The sequence below is a fragment of the Bemisia tabaci genome, chromosome 1 (genome assembly GCF_918797505.1).
Source record: "Bemisia tabaci chromosome 1, PGI_BMITA_v3".
NCBI lineage: Eukaryota > Metazoa > Arthropoda > Insecta > Hemiptera > Aleyrodidae > Bemisia > Bemisia tabaci.
In genome coordinates, this window is record NC_092793.1 from 57852698 (window position 1) to 57875191 (window position 22494).

Genomic DNA, 22494 nt, shown 5'->3' on the forward strand with positions numbered 1-22494 from the left:
GTGCTTTGCGATATATCGATTGATCCACCATTTAAACCTATGGAAAAGGATCGATAAACAGGGTGTTCGCAACGAACACGTTAATAATCGATTCTTTACCATAACTTCCAATGGTGAAATATCGATAATCGATCATTCACGTCTCGCCACTGCAAAAGAATATAAACACCAGAAAAGCTCCTTCCTCATCGGAGCATAAAATAATGCACACGCTTGCATGGTGCATGTGGCACTGCAACAAGGTTCATCGTTTCCGAGAACTTGCTTTGATTCTCGAGCTATTTCCGATCCCTTCAAACAGTTTATATGTATCTGAATGGCGAGAACCGAAAATACGGACGCATTTCCAAACTGGAAGCTTGTTAGCAGTAATCATAGCTCTTTACAACTCACTGGAGCCCGTTTCAAGCATGATTTCCTTTCCATTTTCTATACGCAGACGTCGATATCTGGAGCACTGCACAGTCATACTAGCAGCATGAGAACATCGGTCAATCCGGTATGGGTCGCTCAAGTATCACGTAAGCCACTTATAATGGGGGTGGAGTGGGGGGCGAAGTTTGTCATCCAGGCTTTTTAAACGAGACCTCTAATTTCAGCGAGTGACGTCTTGTCAAACTAGAAAAAGCCCTGAAAAAATCAAATTTTCGTGCGCAAAGGTTTTTTTGCAGTAAGCGAGTGAGCTTAGACCGCGTTAAGCAGAGAGGAACCAAGCCTAATCAGCTATTGCCAAAAATTGGGCAATTTAATTTTTTACATAAAAACGGTTGTACGGAATTTTGTGCAAATTTCAGTGAATTTTCTGCAAAGCACGATGAAAATTTCTTAAAATTTTCATGGGAATCTGCACAAACGATCTCTTATAAAAAATCAAATTGCTCCGTTTTTGGCAATAGCTGATGTGGCTTGGTTCCTTTTTGCTTAACACGGTCCACTTCATTATATTCTCCATTTTTTCAAAAGAAGACGGTAAATTATAGTAAACTTAGACTAATTACTGTGCAAATGATGTCACGATTGAGCCAATTAGCCACATTTCGTCGCCCCTTAGACTTACGGGCATACCTTAATTTCCTTAAGAGCCCTATTTCACATAATTCATGCTTACTGGAGTTCAAGCAAAAATCTATATAGATACGCCCTCACGGTACAGGAGTGATGATTTGTGAACTAAATGTGTGCGTATGTGTATGTGTTTTTCCCCGGTTTTTTTTTTTTTTTTTTTTCAATTGAAATGTTGCAGAACAGATTGGATGGATTGGTATTTACTTGAGCGCTCACTATGTTTCATCTTTTTCCTTAACAGGTCCATTTCATGCGTCCAATTCTGACCGATATGTGCAGCGGGCAGCCACGTTAATAAGGAAATTCGTTTCGTTATCGAACCTCCCAATATGAAACGGAAATGTTCCTTTAATTGCCCGCGGGAGACCCGAAAGATTACGACGGACACCCATCAAACGAAAGGATTTAAATTTGGGATATACGGTAAAACAAGCGAAAACATTTTACGGCTCTCTTTATTGCGTCCAGCGGGCAAACAGCGGTGGGTCGAGTTCGGGAATCAAGTGGATTAAAGACCCATGCACGATGACTTGCACTGATTTTGGGCGTTTTTATGGCAAAGGAGCTGAGTGGAAAGGAATTAATTAAATTAAAAGGAGTGCTCGAAGGAACTAATTCATTTTCACATAGTTCTTTTTACCATAATATTCTATTTTTTGTTCACCCTCATTTTAAGATCGTTTTTAGGCATTGGCCAGGACTGGTGGACGCCATTTACGCAGTATACGTATCTGAGTAAAATGTGCTTTGCCAATAATGTGCCTTTTTGATGAAAGCATGTATTTATGCTTAACAGAACTTATTTAAATCAAACGGACTTCTTTGTACAGGATTTTGTATATTGGCTGATTGATCAAAATAAGAGACTTTTTATTAGAGTACACTCGATTGGAACGAGCCACTGTGCGACGAGACATTACGGTCATGCAGATAACAAGAGGCTACATTGTTCAGCGGAGATTAAAATTCAAGATGAAAAAAGTTTTTTTATGACTTACACTAAAAAATATAATTGATTAAACCAATCAGTACATTAAAATGGAAATTTCTTTATAGATGAGCGGTTCACCGCAATATTTAATATCAACGATTATTTATGATTGAAGAAAAAGTAGCTTCAACAATAACCTGTTACTTTTATTACTATACGGCATAAAGGCATGATATAAAGAGTGACATTAAAGAAAAAGAATATGGCCTCGATAAGACAATACCGTGTCCTAAAAGAAGATTTTTTTTATCTGTTTATGTCGAAAAGGAACTTGTTGAACTACTTAGTTGGAATCACCCATTATAAGGTTTACATACAGGGTGATCCAAAAGTCCCTTCCACCCCCTCTAACTTTTTACCTAATTGAGGTAAAGATTTGAAACTTGGGGGATATTCCTAGGTCAAAGGGAGCTACTTTTTGGCCCCCCTAAAATTTTCAGGGGGGCCCCCCTTGGGGGGGCAACGGCCCCCAACTTTTAATTTTCAAATGAGAAGACCCCCTTTGTGATAGCTCGTTCGAAAGAGCATAAAAAAAGAAAACTTTTCGCGCAAACCCGAAGTCAATATCTCAAACCGTTTCAAAATGGCGGCCGGTTAAAGTTCAAAATGGCCGAAAATTCACACCGGTTATTTGTCGATGGATTTGCGCGAAAATCGGTATGTAGGGGTATTTTGACACGAGAAAAACGAATTTGACGTTAGATTTTCAAAAAAACCGAAATTTTCAAAATGGCCGCCGGTTAAAGTTCAAAATGACAAAAAATTGATTTTTTTAGAAATCTAAGTTCAAATTTGTTTATGTTATGCCAAAATACTCTCAAATTCCAAGTTTTAGGCAAATCCATCAGCAAAAAACCGAGGTGACAATTTTCGGCCATTTTAAACTTTAACCGGCGGCCATTTTGGAAATTTCGGTTTTTTTGAAAATCTAACGTCAAATTCGTTTTTCTCGTGTCAAAATACCCCTACATACCGATTTTCGCGCAAATCCATCGACAAATAACCGGTGTGAATTTTCGGCCATTTTGAACTTTAACCGGCCGCCATTTTGAAACGGTTTGAGATATTGACTTCGGGTTTGCGCGAAAAGTTTTCTTTTTTTATGCTCTTTCGAACGAGCTATCACAAAGGGGGTCTTCTCATTTGAAAATTAAAAGTTGGGGGCCGTTGCCCCCCCAAGGGGGCCCCCCTGAAAATTTTAGGGGGGCCAAAAAGTAGCTCCCTTTGACCTAGGAATATCCCCCAAGTTTCAAATCTTTACCTCAATTAGGTAAAAAGTTAGAGGGGGTGGAAGGGACTTTTGGATCACCCTGTATACTACTGCCACTACTACTAATTACTTATTTAGTTTTCATATACTCATTTAGAGCCCGTAAAAGTATTGAGGCATCGTTATCAAAGAAGGATATTAACGATGAGAGGCAGCTTAAATATGAAATGTTATGGATCATCTTCCAAGGTTAAACTTAGAGACAAAAATGAAAGAAGAATCCCATGATCTAGAATTCTTTATGTATATTAAACTAATTAATTAATTTCGTATGTATAAAATAATTATGCATATTATTAGAGAATTCACTGAGCCTTTATCCATTATTTAATTTTTTTTTTTTTTTTTTTTTTTTACTTTCCTCTAAAAGATAAATATTTTGTATTTGTTCGAAACGACTTGAACTCATTCAATTTTTTTTCTCCGTAACATCTATTTTTTCAGCATGTTTATCATTTCCTTGAAACAGGTATGCATCTATTACTTTACATATTAATTCTCTACGTCGCAAATAAGAATGATTTATAAGATCCAAGAAAAAAGATTAACACGAATCTCGAAAAATTTTTTAATGATAATATTGGAAGCGCTGTGTCGTAAATATGAAAATCTTTTTTTTATTTATGGGCAAATTTTTTATCTCCGTTGAACGTTAATTTAACGTGTAAACCATCACAATGAACGGAAACTACACGGTGAGTTCACGAGAGAAATTTAAGATGCGTAAAACGGGGTGTAAAAATTAAGCGACGAGGATGGGATTCGAACCCACGCGTGCAGAGCACATTGGATTAGCAGTCCAACGCCTTAACCACTCGGCCACCTCGTCCGGTGATTCAAGGGCGTAGAAATCGAGGCTCATAACGCGGAGCGCTTCCGCCACGAGTAGCTTCGCGTTGCTGGGTATCATCGTGCCCCCCTCCCCCCACTTTTCCTAGCCCCGTCGACAGTAGCGGCCCATCATTGCCATATCTGTGCCAGATCAATGGGAAGAAAGTGTAGGTGCGGTAGGATTATTCCCGTAAGAAAAAAATCGACTAACGTCAGTAAATTGATTACTGTGTATGTAAACACAAATACATACATAAACTTTACTAGCGTACTTGTCATGCGTGTGCATTAAATAAAAATAATAACGATGGTGCGAGCGCTATAATAAAATAGGTGCATCACAAATGCAATCTTTGGCTAAGTTTCCACTTGAATTCGATTTTTCCGGAAAAAAGGGGGAAAAAGTCAGCGTAATGTTAAGTCAATCTAATTATCAATGTCCCATAAAAAACATAATTTCTCATTAAATAGACATAGCGTCTAGCACCCTTGTAGCCAGATGATCGGACAGTTTTTTTTCAGCACTGGAATGATCACATTTTGCAACTCTTATGCCAATTGATAAATAGAGGGTGAAAATACGTTTATATGAGTTTAACAATAGTCTAAGGTCTTTCAAACAGATGAAGAATAAAAGAAATAATTATATTCCGACGAATGTGACCTTTCTCCATGGAGTGTTACTCGATTTGTTCCCGTGCTACTCATGTTCTCTGCGAGCTGATAATGGAAATTGATATACAAAACAATAGATAAAGAAGACAAAAAGGATGTGGAGGGATCCTTTTGGTGCGGAAGCGGGTGGTTGCAATGGACTAATGAAGTAGGTAATAGACTAACTAACGGCAACCCACGAGAGACCCGATAGTTAGTCTATCATTTGCCCCCTCAGTCTATAAGATCCACCCATTTCAACCAATACGATCGATCTGTACTCCTTTCTTTTGTCTCTTTTGTCTATAGCTTTGTCTATAAATTTCAATGATCGGCTCGCTGATAAGAGTTTGTAAGTAGCCTGGTCACAACACGAGACGCTCCATGTTGAAATTATAAATGTGCACTACGATGGAAATTAAATGAACATGCCCAAACTGCTACGAGCAACTATAACTGCTCCCAAGTAGGTCACATTGCCTATCGAGTTTTTGAAGGCGGACCGCTCTTGTCACGAGACGCTGCACATGCTGTAGTTGGAATGCAATGCGAAATCAGTGTCGAATGATAAACCAACGGTGAAACTCCAAAACCACGTATCTCGATTTGCGACGTTGCAGTCTTCCTATCATAATTATTTTTTCTTTTTAAATGGAAAGCCATTCAATGTCAATTCTCCAAGACTCCTGTGATTATTCTTTTTGGAGCTAAGAAAATTCCGTAAAAACTTCACGGAATGATGTAGATTTGTATTCCTTCGAGAAGAGAAATTGGGAGCGGAGATTTTAAAACACCGAAACGAGATACGTGGTTTGGGAGTTTCACGGTCGAAATATTACTTGTGGGTACTCACCATGCCATTGCAAAGGCTGACAGCAACTTTGGACGCAGCGTCGCCTTTCACTTTGCCAGAATAGAGGCAACCTTCTGGTCGTACTTCGGTAGGTGGCGTTTCCTCTGTCCTGTTATTCCATACGTGTGTCACCTGTAATCAACCAACAATTAATAAAAATGAAAAACTCTCATTATAATTGCAAAATCTAATGTATACAACATTCTTCCTCTCTATACTTCCCGCTCTTTTAAACCTTATATTTAACTGAACTCCGCCCGTCTGATAGAGCAATGCCCACCGAAAAGGTTAAACATTATTTGGACCGCGTTAAACAGAAAGGAACCAAGCCACAGCAGTTATTGCCAAATTTCATTGGGCAATTTAATTTTTTACATAAAAACGGTTGTGCCGATTTTCGAGCCAGTAAATTTGCTCCATAGTATGAAGCAAATTAAGGAATCCGCACAAACGTTCTCTCGTAAAAAATTAAGTTGCCCGATTAAAGGCAATAGCTGACGTGGCTTGGTTCCTTTCTGCTAAATGCGGTCCGTTTATCAAAATTCTGTCCGTCTGATAACTGTATACTGCCGTGCTAAGGGAAAATGCCATATGAGCCTTCAGACGTTGCCAAGTTTTCTCGGATAAAACACGAATTTCCTGTTAAACTTATGAATATTTCTCTTCCAATTTTTCAGACAATTATGTTCCCGATTTAATCTAAAATATCGGAAAATTTTAAAGAAAAATACGCATAACTTTCCTCAAAAATACATGTTTTATTCGAAGGAATTTGGCAACTCTCGGATGTTTATACGACGTTTTTCCTTAGCACGACAGTATAGAGCATTTTCCACCATGACGGCCAAACATTATTCGACAATAAAATCAGAAGGAGTAAAATAACTACAAAATTAACAACAATAACAATGAAAAATAATCCTGGTCCCATCATTTCGATCCGTCGCAAAATCTCAGAGCCTGGAACAAGATCCTCACCCCGGGGGTTATTAGTGTAGCCCGACTTATCCCACGAACCCGCCCTGGAGGACAAGGATTGCGTGCTCGGAGGACATGAGCGTAGCGTTCCTCCCCGAACCCCAATCCGTGAGCGCGCTTACGGAGGGGGAGGGGAAAGGGCGGTAGAGGGGCGCCCAGGCTCCTCCCCATCCACGCTCCGGGTGAATGAATTCTCGACGCGCGACCTTGACTGAGTTTCGCGCGCGACGTCGCGGCGCGGAGCGTCGCGATGCGCCGCGGATTGCATACGCGACGCGCTTGCCTTTTGTATCACGTTGCGCACTGCCCAGACGTCCACGCCACGCCTCATGCACTTGACAAGAGCTCCGCACCGCGCACGCTGCGGACAGGCCGCTGCTGTCAAATGGGGCTTCATCTAGAGCGTACTGGATCTTTAGGGCCGTATTCTAAGGGTTGTATTCGTAGTCAAGCGCGGAACCGGGAGCTTTTTGTCGAGGGGCCACCTCAGAAAAACTCCCCAGCAAAAGGGACCTGGGGGACTCTTCGCTCCGACGGGGAGGGGAGTGTAGCAGGACTTCCATAGCTCCAAGGTGGGGCCTACCGGAAAAAAGTTGACCTTTCGCTTTCTCTCACCAAAAAGGGGACAATACAATCTCAGAAATGAAACATGTGTGCTCTTATTTTGTAAAATACATCACATTTTTTAGAGGGGGCCGAGCAGATTTCGGGATGGGGAGAGGGCAGGCGGCCCTCTCCGGCTCCCCCTAGTTCCGCCCGAGAACTCCCGAAAAACCAAGAATCAAGGGCCGAGTGTCAAGACAAATCTTTGACAATCTTTCGTCCGAAATGCCGAACAAAAATAATCTGAGTTCTTTTCGCAGAGCAACTGCGAACTGAACCTCCAGTTTCATCAAAATCTCACAAAAGACTCACTATTCCAGTGATCTTTGCGCAAGCTGTCAACACCGCAAATTAAGCTCACTATTTATGAAATTTCTGCCAACAAAACATTTCGCTTTAAATCTTTTTACCTTGAGTAACGTTTTTCTGGAATGTTACTGGGATGTTTTCTTATTTTCATTCCCTTCGTCCTCTCTCGGTGCGATCACCTCATGCGTCTGCCTCCTACCGATTTTTCTTTTCTTTCCCTTTGATACATCACCGCTAGACTGCAAGAAAACTCGACCGACCATAAGTGGCCATCCTCTTAACCATGGGGTTTCTTCATAAAGTTGCTGGGTAGTGCAGATAAATCATTAAACGTCTACAAAGTTACAGGGTATCCTAAATTGCACAAATCAGCTTGACAACACTGTGTTCAGATTAACATACAATAGGCTATATCAGCCAGAGTTTTTCCCATCCACCAATCAGGGACCGAGGCTGGTGGTGAGCCTGCTGTCTTCTTGACCCCCTCGGCCGAAAGAGGATTCTTGAAAGTAGGGAATAAAAGGATTGCTTTATTTTATTTTCTGTGCGAAGCGGTCAGACCCAACAGAATCTAAGTTACAAGGGATTCAGGATGTCAGAGATGTACTTAAAAGAGAAGCAGAAAAGTGCAGATCGGACACTGACCCAATCTCCCGGGGGAAGGGAGATGACAGGATAAAGGGAAAGTGAAGGTCAAGATTAGCATACGTCATCAGACAGCAGGGGGCCGTGATGGTTATTGGTTGTGGTCCTCATACATATAATATGGTGGCAGAGTCGTGGCTCCTTTTTGCCACAATTTGCATGATTCAAATGGAGGAAATTGAAAATTAAGATTACTTCCACTTCGGATATTTTGAGGTTGGACTCCAACTCCTCTTCACAGGATGGCGATATCCTCAAAGGACATCTTGTTTTGGGTACGTTTTTGAAATTTGTCCTATGTGTGTGACGTTTTGTCTGGTCCATAACATGATTCATTGACACATTTATGATACTTTCAAAACTGTTCAAAATGTTTAAACATCTTATGAAAACCTCTTAAATTTTCCACGTGTATACATGACCCCCTTTGATAACATTTCAAAGTTGTTTTCATCTCATATTTCAACCGCAGTTCCACTTAAACTCTACGATTTTGATTTTTTTAAAAACTATTGAGTAGGAAAAAAAAATCCAGCCGTTAGATAGGTTAGACATGAGCTTTGCGGAATAGAATGTCAAAACACATGTGTGTGTTTTGGACACATTGCTGAAACCTCTTTAAGTCAACATTTTAACAGTTTTAACGATATATTTTCTAGAGAAATTTCAGAGGATTTTTTTAAACTGTATTATAAGTAGCAAAAGGATACTGAAGAGATGGTACGTTCCAAATGAAAATATTGTTTTTCCCTCACGCAGGTGCGTGCATAGGCAAAAATAACAATTACTATGTGAGACCAATAGCTCCTAAAAATAATATTAAAATTTGATTGGAAAACATTTAATTGTGGAAAGCAGATAATGTTTGGCAAACCCGCTTTGCAAGACTGTTGCAGACTTAAGCTATAGTGCTACACACGGTTCAATTCCTGCATGGTTTTGTTAAATCATACTCTCATCAAGATTCTTTCATTTCCCTCTAGCCCTTCGTTGCATGCGGTTTATGAGGGAAGAAAGAGATTTTATGACGAAGAAGATATTCTGCGTCCAGCACGCAGGGTCGTGTTAGCATAATATTGGTTAAAAGTATGGCTTTAGTATTTGAACCCCTGATGAGACGAAAAGTATGGATCGAGTTTGCAATCTGGTGACTTCGTCTGGACAATATGCAAATAGGATCTATTTAAGTTTTTATATCTTTTCAACACCGAAATCACATACTTCAGTTGAATTTATTTTTAGACCGTCCGCTTAAAGGAAAGTAAAAGGGTTCTCTTGAGCTGAGGTGAAGAGGAGGAAAGAGGCAGTCGGATTTACAACTAACATCGATAAGTATCTCGAGGAGCCAGGACTTGTGGATGGAGAACAGTGGGACAGTCGATCAGGAATGCTAGAACGCTAGAAGATCCTGAAGGGGCGGTAAATAAGGTGCTCCCTACGAAGTTACGAGTTACACATTTGCAGTTTGCATGCTGGCCCCTTATTGGTCAATTTGTCACACCTTTGACTCGCATCTAATCTCGCATCACGTCTACCGTTGCCACTTTTAACCAGAGCCGGATTTACCTACATGCCGCCCTTGGGCCACCTGTATTTTTATGCCCCCTTCTCATTTGTTTTGAAACATCAATAGATCGTATTCGACAGTGGTTCGATGTATCGTTTGGTTCAAAACAATAGGACATAACCTGGAACAAAAATTTTAGGACTTAATTTGGAAAAGCTGAAAATGAGAAAATTCCTAACAATTTCACTTTTCATTGCCATTTGGTACTCGAGAGAATAACAATTCGATCACATAAGACCCGTTACCTCAGATTTCTAAATTGACTTCTGGGGTTGTGGTTACATATTGAACCAATCGATATCAATATAATGTCACCTGTGTGATCTGTCGAATACGATCAATAAAAACCATCAAGTGAACGTGCCGGTGGGGGAGGGGTGTATAAGACGCGTTTACTCGTGTTGGGCACATTTTTTTGTAAAAGCCCTGTCAACACTGACAAAAGTTCAGTTCCGTAAACCCATCCCTGTTTGGACAAGGCCTTCCATTCATAAAAAAGAACGAAAAAATTATGAAAGAACAAACATAAATGTGCTTAAAAATTTTAACCTCCACCGCCGCGCCGACCGCACTGTGTTGGCGCAATGCGTGAGGTATTCATGCAGTCTTGTAGGCGCTATGCGTTTCACGCCGACCGCTGCTGACCCAGCACGTGTGTCTTGTGCGCACGTCAATGCGCTGCTGAAGTATTCATGCAGTCTTGTAGGCGCTATGTGTTTTATGCCGACCGCCGCGCCGTTCCAGGTCAAATTGCGTGTTTGGTTTCTCTCTTAACTTGGTATTTGGACACCTGCTAAACTTTCTATTTCCCGATGCGCTCACAGTGATTTTTAAGACTGAAGAAACAACCCTTTTCCTTAACTCTGCACTGGAAAAAAGTCACTTGGATCTAAAGTCCAGACTCTTAAAAACATTGATAAGAAAAAATACTCTTGATTCAATCAGACTTTTTGTTTGAATCTAATGGAAATCTGCCTAAATCAAGAAGCTCGGCTCCTCGATTCAAAGTAAAATGTGATTGCTTCAAAAGTATTTTTTCTTGTTAATATTATTAAGAGTCTGGACTCTAGACTTTTTTTTTCCGGTGTGGCGGAAGTTTGCGAAGGATAGCCTGATTGTTTAGTGTCGAATGACGTCAACATGGCAACTGAACTGATTGAGTCCGACCTGGAGTCGCTGACACCTGCCCGCGCCCCAGCCCCGGTCGGGATCAACGCTCCTCGGTTTCCCGGACGCGATGCAAGTGGAAAGCACTCTCTTCACACACCGAGACCGGCAAAGCTGGGTCCAAATCGCGGAGCTGTGGTACTTGAGCACGCCACCTATTACTCCGTCAAGTCGTCAATCAACCTCTGATTGTTGTCCTCAACTCTGACGCCCTACACGAAAACCGCATAACTGCATACGGCTTCGGTTGAAGCTGAGCGGTTCTGTCCTAATAAGGGTAGAACTCATACCTACCCGCTGGCGGAACATGGTCGCAACACTCACAACTAAGCGGGGCACACGGTGCAGGAAGGAGCATTGCAATGATCATGGGCTAAATTGGACGTATTTCTGTCAAACGGAACTATGTGCATTACGACGTGAGCCCTATTATGCAGGTACTCATATGGATCTCAGGAGTCATGTCTTAATGCACATAGTTCCGTTTGACGGAAATATGTCCAATTGAGGAGCCGCGGGGAGTACCCCTTCCAGAGATCTACTTAGTGCCCTCTATAGAATGTAAGGGATTTTACTCGGTAAAGGCGGGACTTCGTTATCTTGCACCTTTGATTTGTACCACAATCAATTTTAGGTTAGGGAAACTCAAAATTGCTCCTGAGACGACTCCATTTTATTAGACTTTCCGAGCGAGGGGGTGGGGTGGGGGACCTCTCAGACCCTTTTGTTTAAAGATGAGGAGGTTCCTCCACTCCCCGCGGAATTCTTTTGAGGCTGAGAAGGTCGCCCAGACCCCCTTGATGACTTCCACTTAAAGTTACTAGATTTCAGGTTAGCTTGTGAATTGGGGTCCCTTTGACCGCTATGCACGACCTTGCATAACTTTATTTGGAAATTGATTTTTTCAAAATAATAAAATTGCGAGACTTAAAATTCATGATGATAGCGAGTAAATTCAAAGAACCAAGAGTAGGCGTCAAATAATCTTCAATCTTTTCAACATTTTTTCACTTTTAATTCATTCGATAGCCATGTTAGCTTTCGAGATAAAAGTCATAGAATCATCATAAAAATGGGGAATCATTTCAGATTTGATTAATGCCTCAGGTGTTTGGTTAGGACTGTTGGACGTTTAGTTCTGCGCTGAAGCGATATAAATTTATTTCCCTTCAACATTGATTAAGGCGGCTTACGCGATGAAACACCAACGAGGTATCATCACTCAACAGTGACTCGATGTTATTTACAGATGGACAAATTAAACTATAAGACGGTTTGAGGAAGACAAATTGCGACTTTGCTCATAGGTCAAGCTGGACGGCTTAATTTTTCAATCCACCATAAAGGTTACGAAAGCTGCGGTTTCAACCGAATGACAGACAAAACGTAGACATACCATGCAAATATGCGCATCTGCAATGTAACGTTTAGGTAACCACAATGCATCCTTCCTGATATTTTGATTTATTTTGTTGTGAAATGAACCGACCGAAATCGTTCTTTTCTCTCTAACATTTCTTGCATTATTTTTATTGTCTTGGGCAAGGTGTTTCAGATTTGTGTTCAAATCCTTATTTGCGATCCTTATCGTCATAAATTCAATTCTTTCAAATTTTATGAAATAATTTTTTTTTGTTTTTTTTTTTGTTTTTTTTTTCACTGAAATTCTCTGATTTCATCTGCTCACAATATTATTAGAGAAAGTTAAAGTCTATCAGGCTTGTCAAAAAGATGGTTCAAAGGTAAAATTGTAAAACGCCACCAATTTTTTGTGACGGTTCAGAAACAAATAAAATAAAGTAAAATAAATACATTTCTATGCACAAAAGCAAATTACATATTCATTCGTTCATGTTTAATTTATGGAGAATAGTTTTTGCGGTAGTTGGCTAGGAGTATAGGAGTATTAGGAGAAGAAAGGAAGGGGAAAGAAGAAGAGGAAAAGGAGGAATAAGAAGAACAAAGAGAAAGCAGTTACTTCAATTTTACTCTCCTTGATGGGGTTAGTATGTTCCTGTTTAAAGGTTATTTACTTCAATATTTATCTTGAACGATACGATCATAGGAGAATGGACAGCCGAGACGAACATGCGTAAATATAGCGTCGTTAATAAAATAAACTAATTGCACGTGACAACAATTTATTGTTCTCTCTTCTACCACAAGTTTCCTACAAATTCCGGAAATTACAAATTACGAAACGACGTTGCTGCGCTTTAAAAAGATTTGATTAATTGGTTTTAATTTTGGGCAACGACGTTTTCGCTTGCCTTAATCAGTCAAGTAGGACAAAACCTATAGAAAAAATCTGGTTTTGAGAAAATACGTTAAATTAGACAGGCCTAGGTAAGCAAGATGGTAAGATTGTCACGGATAGCGTTTTTGAGTGGGACATTAGAGAAGAACGTCAAGGTTTAAAACTAATGTTCGACGCTAAGTCAAGTATATCGTATGTGCGTCGATGTATGCACTCGATCTATCGATGGTCTACAGAGAAAAACCGCGTAAATCACAGGAAACTTTTTTATGCATTATTTACCGAGCAAGAGAACAATCATTTATTGATTTTTTTATTCAATTTTTAAAGAGTTCATTAGCTAAACAAATCGACCCCTTTATCACTATTTTTAAACTGAGTTAGGCACCAATTGTCAACATAAAATAAAAGAAGTTGCCTACAGTCCAAAAATGGATATACTTCCGATTGTAACGTACGGGTTTTGTTTTTCAAAAGGAAACTAACGAGGAGTATTTAGTGTAATTTTCCATGAATTTTCTTCACTCATTAAAAACGATTCCTGGAAAATTTTACGAAGATATTTTACGTTACTTTTCAAAACTTAAAACAGCATTGGAGATTTTTAAACGTTGCGATAAATGTATACACATTTTTTCGACTTAACCCATCGATATATCGAATTATCGAATCGATTCCGTTCGAGGGTGTTGCGTCAAGTGGCGGCGGCAGTAGCTTTTAATTAATGTATGCCCGGTTGGTATCTGAGAGTGTCAAACGCCGATGTTCCTAGGAGTCCTAGGAGTGATTTAGCTGTGTCGCATCCTAGACAAGATTAAATGGACTTTTCAGGTGAGCCTAATTAGTCACTTAAAGCGGTTCGAACCAAATAGAGACGTTGCGTTGCTCCGACGCTTTTAGGGAGAGCGGTTATTAGGCTTGTAAACAAATGCCAAATTAGAGCATATGACTGGACCGCGACTTAAAAAGAGAAAAGTTGATGTATACCATAGACCTGTGACATGAGCTGAAGCACAAGGTCTTTATCTATAACTTGTTTAATATCTTTTGTTCTGACTTGGAGGCGAAAGTAAAACCTCAACTTGGTCCAAAAGGACTCCATTTAACATAGCGATTGCCCTCCTACCCTGCATATTCCTGTTCTTGATGGCCTGGTCCAATCTTCCATCCTGGGTTAAAAACACTCCTAAATATTTGTAAATATCGCAGCTTCCAATTTGCCGCCCATCCTCTAATTCTATACTTTGCTGATTCCCGCCAACGGTCTTTATCTATAACTTGTTTAATATCTTTTGTTCTGACATGATGGCGAAAGTAAAAAAGAAACAAAATCTATACCTCGATGGCGGCATTTCAAAATTTCTGCTTGATTATTGAACTTCATTTCATTTTATTTGGTTTTTTTTTTTATATCAGGTTGCCGAAGAAGGTCCTTGATTGGGTTCCTCCTGGGAGAAGACGCAGAGGGCGCCCAATGAAAGGTTAGAGGGAGGGGATTGAAGCGGAAATGTTAGGGTGCTCAATGCCCCAAGATTTGTGGTTTGAAAGAGAGCAGTGGAGGTTAGGAGTCGTAGAGCGCGAGAGAGTGCTGTAAAGCGACTTATATGTAAGTAACTAATTTTAAAAAAATTTCTTTTGGCATAGTTCGTTTCATTTGGATCCGTGAGACTTTTCGCTCATATCAGACTTCGGTGGTGCAATAGTTGTGGCACTTGCAGCACCGGCTCTCCGAACAGGAGGTCTCGGGTTCGAAGCCCAGCCATGCGACCCGAATTCGATGGACTCAAATGACGGTTGCCCAGGGCTGGTTGGTGATTAAGGTTCGAGGGAGGATGGGGCTTTGATGTAATCACGAGATTACCTCCTCCAAAAAAAATCCAACGCCCTCCTAATGACAAAAATTTAAGTTCGCTCTTCATCCTTAACGTTTTTATACTTTATTATTAATGAGAAAATTAAAAATGTGGAAGCTGTACCTGAATGTTTGGGAGCACGAAGCTGGAGTCGTGCCTGAGTTCCAATTGAAACTTTTTACCGAAAGCGGTAAATTCGTATTGAGGGTGGGGATCCCAGATGGTGGCTTGCTTGTGTCGAAAGTGGCCGGAATGGTGACGCAAAGACTGATGATCGTCCGCTGTTAACATAAAATCAAGTCATGGTGTCAGCATGAAAACTTACGATCATTAATTTGATGTCAAGAGTGCAAAATGTTCATATTTAGGTGTGGTTTGTTGGCAAAGGCGTTTATTTGAAGGTACCTTAACAAAAAAAAAAAAAAAAAATAAAAAAAAAAACCGAAAAAACCTCCCAAAAAACCAATTATTGACTTTAATTAAAAAGGAGACATCGAAACAGAAAAAGAATGATGGTAAGTCCAAAACCGGAGCGAAAAAGAGAGAGAAATAGGACGGGGAAAATTTGAATCATTTTGTGTCCAGACATATAACAAGTATTCATTATATTTCACATCGATTGGGCAACTTTACTTTCTTCTTTGTAGATGATAAATTGAGATTTCCGTCGACGAACTGTTTAGGTACCTATCAAGAAAAATTTATTAACTCACCAAACGGAAGAAAATGATAAATGCACGATGCTGATAAATAATCGGAACGATTAGAGAGTGATAATGTCGATTAGGTCAGGTCTTTAGTGCCTCGATTAATTTTTAAATTGGCATTTTCAAGGTGCACGAAAGGTGAATGAGGGCACGAGGTACTACAATTAAAGTCATCAATATTTCAATATTGAGGACAAACTTGCAATTTAGTACAAAATTATTGCTCATAAAGTGAGGCAGTTGGTGTTGTAATTTTTCAGGGGGTTAATTGTCGGTATTTATTGGTATTTTAAGTGGAAGAAAGAAAAAAAAAGAATATCTCACAATCAGTGAAAAATTGAATGCGCGAGAGAGGAACGAAAAGAGACACAGCAATGAAACGGTATAAAAAGAAGAAGAGTCTCTACTTCAAAGAACTGAAGAATTCAGGCAGTGAAATTAATAATTTATTATGTGTATGGCTGGTTTGACAAACAAAAAACATCAAAGAGAGGCAAGCCTCAGGCGTGTGCAGTTCATTAATTATGAGTCGCTGATATAACCTCGACATTTTGAATATTTAAATTCATGGATATAGAGAATTACCAGTTTTCGCTTCGAATCTTACTCGCTGGTAGGTATTTGTTGATGGAAGCAAGACACTAATTGCCAAAAATATCGTGAAATTAATTATGTGAGCATGGCTCTGCTTGTGCAATGGCTGATAAGTAGTTATGATTGGAAAAAAAGAAGGAGAAAAAAAAAGTAGTACTCATTGTTATCAGGTATGTGCGACAAATTAATTAATTGAAAAAAAAAATAAAAACACGTGCCACAATAGACAGAGGTATGCATTAAAACGACACGTACATGCTTCTTGTTGAAAATTCATTATAAAGAGCATTCAACGCAATAAGAAATTGGAAAATCAACTACTAAAAAAGATGTCAACATGTGCCCTTAACATAGATCAAACAATCAGCATACACTACACTGCATTGGCTCCATAGCATGCAAATGACGTCATTTGTACTTTCGACATTTGAATATTATTAGAAATAGTTTTAGCCTTTCAACGTGCACATCTTTGAACTTCCCGCTACGTAAAACACATATTACTTAGGGCTTCGAAGCGAAAACTTTTGACGGAGGATTTCAGTTCGTACCTCGTCTAGTATTTTACATACTTTCAAAATAAGTTCTACATAAAATCCTCCCGAGAGACCGTGAGTCGTAGTGAATAGGCTCTCTGAACTCAATATTTTCTCTTCTTTATCACGGCTCACTTTAGCGTTCTGCTGAACCGATTTTCATGTTTTTTGCGGCTAACGAAAGGCGGTAGTTCCAAGATGGACTCGCTCTAGGATTTGGAAAAATAACTCACGGGGACCCGCAAAGCGGGCCTCAGAGGCTGAGCATCCTTTGGGGGTTGGGGCGCGTAGAAGCCAGAGAATGTAGCCCCTTCGATCTAAAATACTACGACAGGACAAGTGCCGTTACTGGGTTGCCATAGTTTCTCCATTTTCAGATTCCCTAACTTTTCTTTTACATTTCCCAGACTCCAAAATTGTTGAATTTCCATGACTTTCCCTGACCTTTGACCAAAATTTCCATCTATTTTTTTTTAATACCCCAACTTTCGCTAAACTTGGACAAAATTTCCTTGTTTAGAAAACGAAGTTTAATTATGGAAAAGGCATTCAGTAGCTCGTTAAAAGATAACAAGTCTTAAAAAAGACCATAAAGGGTAAACAGCTGGACGATCAGTGGCATGTTTTAATGATCCGTAAAAGTGTAAGAAGTTTCTTGACTTTTCCCGGTCATCACAAAGTCCCTGATTTCCCCAGTGTTCCAGACCGTCGGCAACCCTGCACGTATGACCTGAAGCGGGGGCGCCGAAAAGCGTTGCGGGTGGTCGAGGCAGGCGCCACCTGTCCGAGCCACCGCCAACTAATTATCAGCTGGTAAACGTGAGAGCTTTCGATAAAAACCGCAGGAGCACTTTCTGGCGGGGGCGTAGCGCAATAACCGGTAGAAAAGCTGCCCACCGGCGCCGGAGATTTATGTACCTCTCTTGGTCCCGCAACGGTCGGAGCCGGCGCTATGCGCTGTGTAACCTGTCGACAGAGCCAGCCTACCAACGTGCCGGACCGCGGACTCGCTACGTGGTTATAATTTAGCGCGTGAAACAAGTGTTGCTCCGGTGTCCGAAGCCCGTTCGGCCGATATCGAATACCGACGATAAATCAGCTACCTACTCGGGTTCCGATCCAGGCGCCAGATGCTGGCGCTCCTCACCGGCCGCGGTCAGCACAGGCTCTTCTAATGCTATTGCCAAGTCATCCCTCAATCGAACTGATTATTTAAATTGATAGATATAGCTATAGACAAAGCATAAAAAAGGAAAATGGAGCCATCCTATTGCCTGAAAAGGTGTTCTTTTAGAGTAGCTGAAGGGCATAGGGATGCTGGCGCTCCTCACCGGCCGCGGTCACCAAAGGCTCTTCTGAACCTATTGCCAATTCATCCCTTAATCGGGCTGCATATTGAAATTGATAGATAAAGCTATAGACAAAGCAGCAAAAAGGAAAATGGAGCCATCCAATTGCCTGAAAAGGGTGGTTCTTTAGAGAAACTAAGGGACACAGGCGGATCCAGACGGGTCAAACGGGGGTTCGGGGCCTCCTTCAAAAAATTTTCGAATTTTTGAAATATTTTATATGCAATTTGAGTCAATTTCGTTATAAATAAATACCAAATGTAAGCGTCTATTCCTCCGTTCCTTCCCTCTATTTTTCGGGCGCACAAGCTCATGCCCCCTATCCCCCCCCCCTTGGATCCGCTTATGCTAAGGGGGAAATGATGTACGGTCCCTTATGAGTTGCCGTTAGTTAGTCTATTGCTTACCTCCTTTGTCCATTGCAACCACCACCTTTTAACAATAGGATCGTTAAAAATGTTCTATTTTCCTTCTTTGTCTATCTATTTCAATAATCAGCCCGGATGTTCGTGTTAACAGCGGAATTCATGGCGTCGCCTCTGTCTAGGTGTGGCGAGGTCCACCGTAGCGCATCCAGAGGAGTCATCGAAAGAGCGTCCATTCGGCACAACCTCCGGGAGCCAAAGAAAGGTTTGAAGTTGTTGTATGCGGTTTTGCAACAGTGTAAAACTACGTACATGTTGTTTTTTAAAAATTAAGTAAAACGGGGAAATGAGTGAATCAACCTCGATGGTTACACTACAACGAACCCGGCCGGTCGACATGATCTCGGCTCAATTCGATGCCACATTCTGAACACGGCCAGACCGGACCGGGCCGGGATGGTGGGACGCATGACCCAGAATCCCCGGGAGTCACAGACGAGAGCGGATGAATGGGGGACACTGAACAGAATACCGGAATTATTAATTGTTAACACAGAAATCATTTATCCGCTCTCCTGTCGACAATCCTCCGCAGCTGCCAACATCCACTCGCGTGCGCCGCCGCGCGCGCGCGCCGTGTCGTCCCGGTGCCAAACGCTCGCTTCCGGCATAGCTCGCTTTTGCTCCCCGTAATCCGCGGATTAATGTGGAAAATGCCCGCGAAGATCAGAATCAAATCGTCTTTCCATGCCAGAAAAAAAGCTGACTTAATTTCAACGAGCACCCTCTCGCGGAGAAACAAATGGACGTATTTCTACCAAACAGACCTATGTGGAGGTGAGAAATATGGGGTGTGCTCTAGAAAGCTGCATAAGAAGCAATGTAAAAGTGGGCGTGATTCCTTTTGTAGAATTGGGAAAGCGGGATATTACATTCTATCAAACAGACCTATGTGCCAACTGAATGCGGGATATATGAGCCGCGGGCATGGCAAGAGAGCGTTGTGGACAGGGCTCATGAGTTAAAGACTCCCTCCAACGATCTCCCCGTTGTGCCGGCGCTCGTTCGTTGCCGCTGACGTCACTGGCGCTTTATTATTCTCATTCACTCTTACGCAAAGAGAACTAACGAGCACTTCCCACAATTCTCACTTGCACATAGGTCTGTTTGGTAGAAATACGTCCAAATAATCGGTCGCAGTGACTCAGCTCAGGCCTGCCGCTTCCAGGACTTTATGTCCACCTACCTTTCGTCCATTAAATAAATGTCCACCGCTATTTATGTCCACTAAACGTTAAGTCCAGTCTTTATTAAGTCCACATGATTTAATGTCCAACCATGAATATGTCCAAAATTGTCCAAATTGTGGACATGTTATGTCCACATTTTTTTCTTCTCATTTAAATGACAGGAACCACCTCAAAAATAAATGCATACTACTACTACTACTACTACTACTACTACTACTACTACTACTACTACTACTACTACTACTACTACTACCTTCATTCTTAAACACATTTCATTCATGAATCAAGGCATGAAAGAGAACAGACGCTAAGAGCAGATAAAAACATATGCTCATGTGTACACTGTACGGATATGATAAGATGAAAACCAAAGTGGGAGCCTAGGAAACGCTCCAATGCCAAATTAAACATTTTTCAGTAGCAGATGCAGTCAAAATCGAAAGTCCTCTTTAACTAGTTATTTCGTGCGCATTCAATCTTGTAGCATACTGTGCAACGCCTCCGACGCGAAATAGTTGCTTAAAGCGTTGCGGCGCGGCAGGCAATCAGCGTGACACGCGCATGAGCGCCTACAAACCTAACGGGATACTTCACGCGTTGCGCAATGCTTGAAGTATCCCGTTATGTTTGTAGGCGCCAGTGCGCGTTCTGCGCTGCTAACACGTTCTGCGCTGCTAACACGCGCTCCGCTCTGTGTTAGGCTCTGATATTTAAACTCGCGGAGTCAGTGTTTTTCAACTCATGATTTTGAAATGTTTGCACTCTCTGCATTGATTATTCCCTTTTAAACTAATGAAAAAGAAATATGTACTACTGGAAAATATAATGTGTTTTTTGTAAATATAATAGTGGTTCCGTGTCAAATTTAATGATTTCCAAAGCATTCAAATTTATTCTTTTATGTTTTGGACTTTTACTGTGCTGCAGCGTGGTGTGAGCGCAACCAAACGCTCAAAATTGGGCGTATTTGACTCAAGGAGGTCTATGTACAAATAAGTTAAACACAAAAAATTGCGTGTTTCTTAGTTTTTTTCCTCTTTTATTAATTTTTGTATAGTTTCTTTCATCACAACTACGGCTCTTTCAGATTCATATCGATGCCATTGCTTTACAAATGGTAACAGGAATTCTACAGTGCCTCGGCGTGTTTTTGAAAATGTATTCACATTTTGTGAAATTTTTGGGGTACATTTTTCACTTTTCCTTACGAGACAAGAGATATATGTGAATTCGAATTAGTGTGTCAGGGGCGGGATTGGCCCCTGTACCAGGGACCCGGTATCCCTTGTAGCGGGCCGGACTTAGCTTCAGCTCATGTTGAACCCCACACTATTTCGGTTCAAGTAACTAGATTTATTGGTCACAAATTTCAAATTTTTGTAAGCTGCATGAACCAAAATTCGGTTTCTGTGTCGGACAACTGCGGTTTCCTGGGCAAAAAAATTCGGAGTTCAACGTGGACAATAAGCAGATCTAAGGGCGGGGGTGAATGGGGCCGTTCGCCCGAAAAACTAGAGGAAACTATAGAGCGAATTTTCTAAAATTCGTCGGTTTCAGCATTGTAAAATCATGAAGAAAATTCAATAAAAATTTCAGCGAATTTCATAATTTGCTTTGATATTAATGAATGAAACGTCAGTGGAGATTTCAAGATACTGCAACCGAGAAATGCCCTTTAGCGCTTCAATTACTTATGTTTCCCTTAAAGATTTCTCATTGTCACCTTCTTTCTTTTCTTTCCTCCCCTCTTTCCTCTTTATCTTCGGCTTCTAATTCTGAGGCCAAGGCCTCGAGTCTTATAGACCATCATATTCGAGACCAGGTTAAAAAGGGCAAACAACGAGGTGGAGGACTTACTTTTAAGCTGGTCGCCCGAGAAGAGTATGTCGTGCTCGTTGAGAGGTGCGGGCGAAGTCTTGACTGGTTTGACCAACTCGATCTTTTTCCTCGAGCTGGAATCCTGCCCGTGTCTCGTCGCCTCGCCATCCTCGCTCGAATTAGCTGCAACAAACAAAAACCATCTCGTTAAACCCAAACGTTTTCAGCTCAAAATGTCCCGTTTCCGCTGCGCGTCGTCGATGACGACTATTTCCGCACCCGCTCGCTGCAATTTGCTGCACGACAATAGTAAACAATCTCTGCAGCAATGCACTTCTACGTTGCCAACGCGTCGTACTAGACATTTTCTGTTTTTTTCTCGTTTAAAATCATGACTATCCATCATGCAACTGCAAAGCCTGTAAGAATACACTCCAGGCCAGTTTGTTGTATGAAAACGGAGACAAACCCCCTATGAACAAGAGGTCCCAGGTTCGGTAAATTGGTTAAAAAAAAAAAAAAAAAAAAAAAAAAGCAAAAACTAATGAAAGGAACTACTAGGGCATCGGCGCAGGAGGGGGCAGAGATTGCCCCCGAAAATCTATTTTCCTTCTTTTGAGCATGCGAGGGATTTTGCTAAATGAGTGAGTGACTTGTATTTTCATATTTGAAATTGTATTACAGTCAACTTTTCGGTAAAAACAGTTCAAAATTGCTCTTAGTATCGATTCAACTTGTTTTTTGTTTAAAGAACGTTCTTAGGACGCTCCCTGAGCCTCCCTTTGGAGTTTAAGAAGGCCGTGCGAAACCTTCTGTGAATGTAGTAATGTAG

The 22494-nt window shown here is 40.9% G+C and overlaps 1 protein-coding gene and 1 non-coding gene across 2 annotated transcripts in view; both read right to left on the reverse strand.

The window, feature by feature from the left end:
• The window catches only part of LOC109043067 (A disintegrin and metalloproteinase with thrombospondin motifs 9), a 195971-nt gene that overhangs the window by 50149 nt on the left and 123328 nt on the right, over positions 1-22494 (reverse strand). The window contains exons 4-6 of the mRNA XM_072306217.1: positions 21702-21845; positions 15167-15324; positions 5665-5796 (exon numbers count right to left, since the gene is read on the reverse strand). Of these exons, the coding sequence (XP_072162318.1) occupies positions 5665-5796; positions 15167-15324; positions 21702-21845 (434 nt within the window). The remainder of the gene's footprint in view (positions 1-5664; positions 5797-15166; positions 15325-21701; positions 21846-22494) is intronic.
• TRNAS-GCU (transfer RNA serine (anticodon GCU)) lies at positions 4074-4155 on the reverse strand. The gene has a single exon. It is a non-coding gene; the product is annotated as a tRNA-Ser (tRNA).